This window comes from Pteropus alecto, unplaced genomic scaffold (genome assembly GCF_000325575.1).
Source record: "Pteropus alecto unplaced genomic scaffold, ASM32557v1 scaffold13, whole genome shotgun sequence".
Taxonomy (NCBI): Eukaryota; Metazoa; Chordata; class Mammalia; order Chiroptera; family Pteropodidae; genus Pteropus; species Pteropus alecto.
In genome coordinates, this window is record NW_006434373.1 from 9648596 (window position 1) to 9657864 (window position 9269).

The 9269-nt window shown below is 37.1% G+C and overlaps 1 protein-coding gene across 3 annotated transcripts in view; it reads left to right on the forward strand.

Annotated features, from left to right (window-relative positions):
- The window catches only part of NALCN (sodium leak channel, non-selective), a 263458-nt gene that overhangs the window by 235603 nt on the left and 18586 nt on the right, over nucleotides 1-9269 (forward strand). For all 3 annotated transcript variants that reach the window (XM_025045009.1, XM_006909384.3, XM_025045008.1), the window contains 7 exons: nucleotides 153-273; nucleotides 365-463; nucleotides 4738-4831; nucleotides 5332-5438; nucleotides 5650-5724; nucleotides 6438-6557; nucleotides 9064-9132. In XM_025045009.1, the coding sequence (XP_024900777.1) occupies nucleotides 153-273; nucleotides 365-463; nucleotides 4738-4831; nucleotides 5332-5438; nucleotides 5650-5724; nucleotides 6438-6557; nucleotides 9064-9132 (685 nt within the window). The remainder of the gene's footprint in view (nucleotides 1-152; nucleotides 274-364; nucleotides 464-4737; nucleotides 4832-5331; nucleotides 5439-5649; nucleotides 5725-6437; nucleotides 6558-9063; nucleotides 9133-9269) is intronic.

Here is a 9269-nt window from a genome sequence, read left to right on the forward strand (position 1 = left end):
ACACTTTAATGCATTATTATGATTTAGCAAAAGAAATGCCCTATAGCCCACCTTCTGAGTGCTAAATATGCCCTCCCACCCAAGATTGGAAAGAGCTAGAGATATTTGCCTTAGGGTGAATTTCACAGAACATTCCTCTTTCTGACTTGCAGGGCGAATCCTCGGAACTTTAATTTTGACAATGTGGGAAATGCTATGCTGGCATTGTTTGAAGTTCTCTCCTTGAAAGGCTGGGTGGAAGTGAGGGATGTTATTATTCATCGTGTGGGGCCGGTAAGCAAGCGCATGGGATCCTTTAAACACAATCCTTTATACAGCTGCTTTCACTTACTTTGATGAATAATCGTATTTTTCATTTATACAGATGCATGGAATCTATATTCATGTTTTTGTATTCCTGGGTTGCATGATTGGACTGACCCTTTTTGTTGGAGTAGTTATTGCTAATTTCAATGAAAACAAGGTAAGAATGGTTGGTTGGAGTACTATAGCGTTTACTCTTTTCTAGCCACATGCTTTGAGCTCTCTTTTGCAGACACAGCATGATGTCGCATTAAATTGTAATGTAACTGGTGTAAATAATCTCTGTAACTATTTTACAAGCTTCCTCATTGCTGCCTTTGGGGCATATTATTTAAGAGCACAATTCTCTTGCTAAATTTCACCCTTTGGGAACAGTGTCGTTCATTCACTGACAATGGAAAGGTGCATCTCCTATTGTTCAAATTGAAAAGATGTGCAGCAAGTTATTAAAATACAATAGCTGAAACTGATGCACTGATTGCAGGTAATATCACTCTCACAAAATGTAAATTGGATGCTTCTTTGTAACTCAGTAGGTGAATTCGGCATTGATGGGGTGGGAAGGAAGATTCGATAGAAATTTTAAAATCCTAATTCATAGGATAAAAAGATTTTCTAATTTCATATAAAAACTTTCCATGCTTTATGAACTCGGGAAGCGTGCTGAGTTCATAACAGCTCTAATGATCAGTACAAATGGGAAAACAGCAAGTGTAGTTTTCTGCCAATAATATATGCGTTTGAGGGAGAACATTCTATGTTGTTCTTCTGGACATTCTGCAGTCATAATAATTAAGACACATACGGTTTTGAGCACTTATTATTCACTATGGTTTTGATATGCTACTCTCCATTCTCACAGCTGTGAAATGCATAGTGGAAGAAAAAAAAACAGCTTACAGAGGTGAAATAACTTATGGGGCTTATCAGGAATAGAAAATGGGGCCAGAATTCAGAAGTGGTGCCAATCGCTGCAGAGTCTGAGTCTTTGCATTCAAGAGTATGAAAATGTCGACTGTCATCCTGCATTGAATTAAAACTAGATGTGCCTGCATTGCACCGTGCTGCTCCGTGTGATTCATGGCTAAGACTCATTCGCACACATTCACTTCAGAGCTCTTTAGTTTGTGTAGCTACACATGGGACTGTGTCATTCACTGTCCCCCAGGCTCCATGTGTGTGGTACCAGTTACTCAGTCAATTGCCGCCTTTAATGTGTGCCGAATGAGGATGTCGTTTTGTTCAGACTTTCAAAGCATGTGACTTAAAAATCCCCGCCTCTGGGCCTCAACACTATGCTGAACCACAGAAAAATAGGATTTTAGAGTAAGAAAGAAGGATAGAGATCATATCACCCAGCCCCGCTATTTTACGTTAGCACATTCATAAATGAGTTTCTTTAAGCCTTATAGTGTGTTCAATTTAATACCAAGCAGAAAGAGGTAGAGGGGTCTTTTTAGATGCCTTTGAGCCATGAAATGGAGCAGACACTGGGAATTCCCCAATAGGAGCAGAAGCTAATCAGTCACTTAACAGAGTTTAGGCACTGCTTGCTCAGAACACCATACTAGGCCCTTTGAGCAGACACCTGATTTCAGAAGAATTAGGTCGTATGGAAGTTCACTATTCAGCAGTTTAAATGAAACAACGTAAAATGCTGAATAACTGGAGACAAATGCAGCTCTTGAACTTAGAGGAATGGCTGAAGTAAGCAGAATAGCAGGTCTACTTGCAACATTGATTGCATTTATGTTCTGAAGGAGGAAGGAGCGTTTTTGCCTGAGAAAGGGGAGCATGCATGGAGGCTCAAATGTGTACTTGGCAAAAGAGGGAAAGTAGAAGGAATCATATTACCAGATATAACAAACTTGATTAGTTAATAAAAGATACAAATTTCTAAGTTATTTGAACTTTTTAGAAAAGATTTTTTTTCTGCAAGATTTTTAGATGATAGCACAAGAGCTGTGATATAACAGCCTTTATTCATTTATTATTCAATTATTCAACAGATTTCTTTGAGCACCTACTAAGTGCCAGACACTGCTTTTGACCCTGAGAACATAACAAGATAAACATATAAACACAAAACACATAAAGATTTCTGCCCCCTCATGGAGCTCACGTTTGGGTCATACCCAAAGGTATATAAATAGATTTTCAAATATATAGGCAATAGAGAGATATAAAGATAAGATAAGCTTTTGGGGCAAAGTTTTCATAATTCAGGCAAAATTTAGGCAAAATTATGTCTTCCCTGTATAAAAAATTCAAAGTCTATATGAGTAATATATTTTTTAAATTTCCCTAGTCGAAGACAATATGACTAATAAATTTAATTTTATAATAATAATCTTTTAGAGGTTTTCATATATCGCCATGCTTATTCTTTCGAATTCTTTTAGAGTTCAACTTTCCAAAATATCTTCTTTTCTATAATAAAGGAGTAACATGAGTGTGTATGGCATCCAGGGAACAAGTATTTATTTGCAGTTAATGAGAAAAGTGGTTTAGCAATAATAATAGCAGAAAAAAATTAAAAACAAATATTATTAGAATAAACAGTATAATTAAAACATTGCAAAATAAACTAATCATCGGAAAGTATAGAATTCCTGACACTTAAAATGTATGAAACAAAAATTAACCAGATTATTTAAAAAACTAGCAAATCCGAAATCAACATATTTCAACATATTTCAAGATATCAACATATTTCTCTAAGAAATTCATAAACCAAACAGGAAAATAAAGAAAATATGAGATGTGACACAATAAAAAAAATTTGTTCTACTGGACATATAAAGAACCCTGACCCCTACAATTTTCAAATACAAAATGTATCCTCTACAAAGTCATAAAATAGTAACTATCAAAAAATTGATAATGTATAGAAAATGTTCTCTACTGTGATTAAAAAATGATAGCAAAAAAAATCCTCAGAATTATGATCAAAGACACATTTTATCTGAATGATAAAAGCAAAACAAATGAAAAAAGAACCAAACTAAGACTAATATTTACAACTCACATAACTGACAAAAGATTAGTATCCAGAGTATCTTGAGAATTTCTACATACCATCAAAAAGTAAATATTCAAATACAAAAATGAGCAAAGAATATGAACAGGCAATTCACATGGGAAGATACAGGAATTACCACTTATACACATATGAAATGCTTCATCTCATTAATATTAAAACTAAGTTATGTACATTTCACACCCATCAAATGACAAAAATAAAATATCTGATAATGTCAAAGATTAGCAAGAATATAAGGAAATGGGAACACTTAGAGATTGCTAGTGTCGCATTTTCTTGGTTGGTCCTCTTTGGACAGCAGCTTGGCAATATCTGGTAAATGTAAAGATGCATTAACTCCTAGACCCCAGCAATTCCTCTCCTAGGGATTTACCATAGAGAAAGGCTCATAGATATTTACCGTGAAAGAGTACATGTGTGTTTATTGCAGCATTGTTTATAGTCCAGAAACTTAAAATGAATAATGTCTGATATATTATATTAGTACAGTGGGATACTATTCTATGAGCAGTTAAAATTAATTAGATTTAGTATCTAGTTGTGTGGAAAACATAGTATTCATGAAGATAAAAACAAACTAAATAAATAAACACACATTGGATACTATGTATATATATTTTTGAAATTCAAAACAAATATATTCTTGTGAAATGATACATAGACAAGCAGCAAAAGTCTGGAAGCATAGTGAGGAGGATATGCCCCTGAAGGACAGTCCTTAGCTCTGGGGAAAGAAAGGTGTAACGGGAGTGGGAGTAGGTGTTTTATTTTCAGTTTCTTAAATTATACTTCTGCTTTTATAATATAATATAATGAAATATAATGTTTATGTTTATTTTAATAAAATACTCTATTATATAGTAAATATCCAATTTCATTTAACTAGTTGTCACAGCACTAATTTCTTAAAGATCCAAATTCTGTGACTTCATACCACTTAAAAATAGTTTTATGACTACATATATCAGAATGATTTTAAAAAAAAATTTTTAAAGACAAAATAACCAGAAGCAGCAGCATTGACAAGTATAATTTTGCCACAGCATTTTCTACTATGAAGTGAAAGGAAACTAACCACTATTAGAATGAGGATCTTTTTTAGAAAATTTAATCATGTAGAAAACCTTTACATTTTCCCAAACCTGAATATTATACATGTAGATGCCAGTTGAAGGCTGCTAAATCTTCTCCCATGGTCATCCTTTTTGGAAGTCTTCTCAAAACCAAGTTTGAGAATTCTGACCATGTTTATCCATCCACCACAATATTTGAAGAATGTCTTTATTTTAAACTCTCAAATTAGTCCTGTTTGCATCGCCACCCCATGTGCAATGTCCTTGGTGTAGAGTATATGACAAAAGGCCTTTTTCTGCTTTCCTATGTTTATTAAGGGGACGGCTCTGCTGACTGTAGATCAGAGAAGATGGGAAGATCTGAAGAGCCGACTCAAGATAGCACAGCCTCTTCATCTCCCACCTCGCCCGGGTATCAAAGATGCTCTGATTTTATTCATGTTGGGCACTTGTGTTCATGATTCCCCAGGAGTCTAAGATTTCAATTAAAATAATAATCGTGAGGCCACTAGGCAGTTGTGCATAAGTTAATATAGTAACAGGCTCCAAACTACAGATCTCTCCATAGGCTATTAAAATCAGCCACCCAAAGGCTGTGCTTCAGTGCTCTCAGGGTAAGCCTTAATGAAAAAATGAATTTTTAAATAAAATATATTTGCTTGCCTTTTCAACATATGAGTGAAACGTATTAAACTGACAGAAATTGAATGATGCGGTTCTCCTTCCAATACAGACTGCGTCATGCACCATCGTTTTAAATATTCAGAGCCAACCATTCCTGCAAAACACCACACAATAGATTGAACTGGAGGGGGAAAAAAGTAATGGGTTTCATGATAAGCATTAAAGAAAGTGAAGGAAAGTAAATGTGACCTATGCTAAAATGCCCTTGCCGAAACCTTTCTTTTCCAGATAATGATGGTTTTAGAGCCAAGATGTATGACATCACCCAGCATCCATTTTTTAAGAGGACAATTGCATTACTTGTTCTGGCCCAGTCAGTGCTGCTGTCTGTAAAGGTACTTTGTATCACCCTCAAAGTCTGGGAACGAATTTCTTATTCATTGCTACATCCAAGAATATTGCAAGTGGCCATATCCGCTCACAATCTATGCTCGTTAGTGTAAAAAAATTAAAATTCACGATCATGTTCAAATGGGAGGAAGAGGCAGAAAGTCTTTATGTGCCCGATGGATGTGCGCAAAGACCCATGTGCTGTTTCTGTTGCAGTGGGACGTCGAGGACCCAGTGACTGTTCCTTTGGCAACAATGTCAGTTGTTTTCACCTTCATCTTTGTTCTAGAGGTATCGTAATGAGTTTGTGGGCTCTGAGGGGTGCAGTGCACATTTTAAAGTAAAATAGGACATTTCTAGCTCTGTGCTCTATTGCTTTTGAAGTCTTTTTTTTTTTCTTCTTTTTTTTCCAGGTTGTGGGGAGGGTAGCTTAGGATATCCCCTTTTTACTCTGTTCTGCTTAACTGGAACAAAGACTTCACATTATATTTTGGATTTTTCTAAGGGTAGGAATTGCTAATTCTGTTTATTGTTGTATCGGAATGATGACCTGTCTAGTTAAATGAGTTCAGGTATTTAGAGCGACCTGCACAAACCACTGTAATTCAGGGATTCAAATTGTAACATGGTGGCAAAGGGAGTTGGCCCAGACAGATTATTTTAATATATGGTCCATGTCGTATCACTTTCTAGTGATATTCTTCTTATTCCAGCAATCTTCTTTGAAATATAAGCAGATTCCTATTTTGTCCTGTACTGGTTGATGTTTAACAAAATCTATGGTCTTTTACTTGAGGAAGAAAAATGTCCTGCTATCAAACTAGTCATAAAACAAAGAGAAAAGAGTGGAGAATATAGCTTTTATATTCTCAGCTTTTATATGTCTGTAATAAATTCTTCTCTTTGGTTTCTACATCCTTTAAAAAAAATTACTTGGCTCGAGTTAATACATTTAAATATGTACTGAAAACTCAGCCTCTATTCTCTTAATTGTTTACCTTCAGGTTACAATGAAGATCATAGCAATGTCTCCTGCTGGCTTCTGGCAAAGCAGAAGAAATCGATATGATCTGCTGGTGACGTCACTCGGCGTCGTGTGGGTGGTACTTCATTTTGCCCTCCTGGTATGTGCATAATTGAAGTTTATTTTAGATGATAATTTCAGTTCAGGTAACCCTGTTTCCAGTCTCATTTCACTCCATGTCGGCCTACTCTTAGGTGTCAGATTAACCTCCCTAAAACATAGCCTTGACCCAGACAGGCCCTCAGCCATGCTAGTACATACACACATGCGTGTATGTGTATGTGTACACACACCCACACTCTTTACAAAGACAAAACCTGGCCCTTCAACGTTCTACAATGTTTGAGCTGGAAAGAGAAGTGCCTTAAAGCTCTTCTGGTTTAACCCTCATTTTCCCAAAAGATAAAAGCAAGAGAGAGAGAAACAAAAACAGAGATTAAGAGACCTGTGAATTCACATGTAAGATAGTACCTACCAGAAGACTCAAACCCAGTTTCTTGAGCTGAAGTGTAGCATCCAGACTACTACATTATAATCAGTATTTCACAGCGTGATTCTCAGATACTTTTGCTGCCGGATTTTCTACTAGACATCCAGCTGCCATCTCCCTAAAGCACATCTTTCCCCATCTCTATACCTGAGTTCTCACTATTTTGCCTAAAGTGCCTCAAGCCTCCATTCAGTCTGAGGTCCAGCTCAAAACATAGAGGTATGGCTGTACCTGACCATGATCTCAAGTCTGTACTTGACCATGATCTCAAGCCTTGTTGTCCAGCAGAAGTAAAATGTGACCACGGATGTAATTTTAAATATTCTAGGAGCCATATTTAAAATATAAAAAAGAAACAGATAACGTCCGTTTGATAATATATTTTTACCCTCCCATGTCCGAAATATTACCATTTCAGCATGTCAGCAACATAAAAACTTATGAAGGAGAAAGGCTACATGCTTTCTTTTGTACTAAATCTTTGACCAAGTATGTATTTTACATTTACAGTATGTCATGATTTAGACTCCACATTTCAAGTGCTCAGTAACATGTGCTAGTTACCATGTTGGTCAGCACAACTCTAGAAGATCTGGCCTCTCAGTCGACCCGATTCATTTCCTCAAACAATAAATGATTTTGAGCACTAAAGGTGTGCTAGGAACAGAGAAGAATGTAATGAGCAAAACAAAGACAATCACTGCCTGGAATGTTGGGTAGGCATTCACTGACTGCTTCCAAGTCGATGAGAATTACAGCTGTGGAGGAGAGACACATATTGTGACGACACATAGTAACACAAGATGCCTTCATCATAGAGGTCCTGGAAGGCATCCCAAGGGAGTGATAATTGGGTTCGGTCTGTAGGACGAGGGGAGAACATTTCAGGCAGCTGTCCCTGTGATGGAATGGTACAGGAGACTAGGTGGTGTGACTGGAGTAGAAGGAGCAAGGGGAATGAGGTACAAGATCTGAATGGGTAAGAAGGTACCAGACCTCTCAGGACCTCGTAATCTAGGTAAAGGATTTGGGTCGTCATCTTAGAAGCTGTTGCATGTCATCACTTCCAGAATGTAAAGCCAGAAATTATCTACAGTAAGTTTAGAGCTAACACAGAAAGAAGGAGCAGCAAGGCCATGTTTTTATTTTTCTCCAGACAACTTGCAGCCAAAAGCTACTTGATCCAAGCAGAAAAATAGAGTAAGTTTCCTAATTCCAGATGTCCCCAGAGAGGAAATTTCACACGAAAAAGACAAACTTGCCTATTCTGCCTGACTGCTTTTTCCTTCAAGAGCCTCCAGTCCTGGAAGCATGCTCAACCTCCACTCGATTTTGCCGTGGACTATTGTGAAGCGAGATGCAGCCCTCGTCCTAGCCCAAGATGCTTCTGTACAGACACGTTCATTTCCTTGCACCTCACCAAGGGTCTCACAGGACCTCCTTCCCAGGGGCCCATCTGTGACTGTTGTCATTTGCCTAGGCAGGGCTCCTCAAGAAAAATTATGCTTTGGCATCAGCTTGACGCGCCCAGTTGTTATAGTCAGTGGGATCTCTGTTTCTCAGATTAAGCTTTCTTAGGCACAGAGCACACCAGGGTCATCTCTTGCTGCTGCTCGCACACTTGAAGAAGAGCTGAAATGTGTTTCAGGGAGGGAGGACATCTCTGAAGTCAGCTTAGACGAATAGGCTTATGGCCAGCTGGTGAGGAATCTGACCTCCAGCAATCTTCTCCGGCACCCCAGCTCCCCCTGCCAGGATCCCTTTATCTCCTGTCTCACTTGACTTCCTTACATTAAATTGTTAAGCTAGGTGGTTCTTGCTCCTCAAAGAAACTAGTCATTATTTAATGCAAAAATAAGTTTTTAAATACAGAATTCAGCTGAGCAAAACAGAGATTGAAGTTGCATTTAAGATTTGATTTTATAGTTAATATTTATTCATGAGTTTTGGCAGTGACCTTTTCAACACCTTTTTGGGGTAAATTTCTTACAGGAATTTTCACATTTTATTAAACTAATTATTCAGTAGACTTCACAGAATGTTTAAAATGTAGAACGGAACTGTAACAAGATTCGCTGTGCAAATTATGAGAGGTTTTCTTCTGTTTAAATTTCAGAATGCATATACCTACATGATGGGCGCGTGTGTGATTGTCTTTAGGTTTTTCTCCATCTGTGGAAAGCATGTAAGTATGTTGTGAAGGGTACTATTAGAGAAGAAAAAAGTGGGAAATTAGAACCCCCAAAATGATTATTATATATGAAAAGCATTTTTCAAAGATTATTTTATATTTCGTGGAAGCATCTCATAGTTTAAAACAGA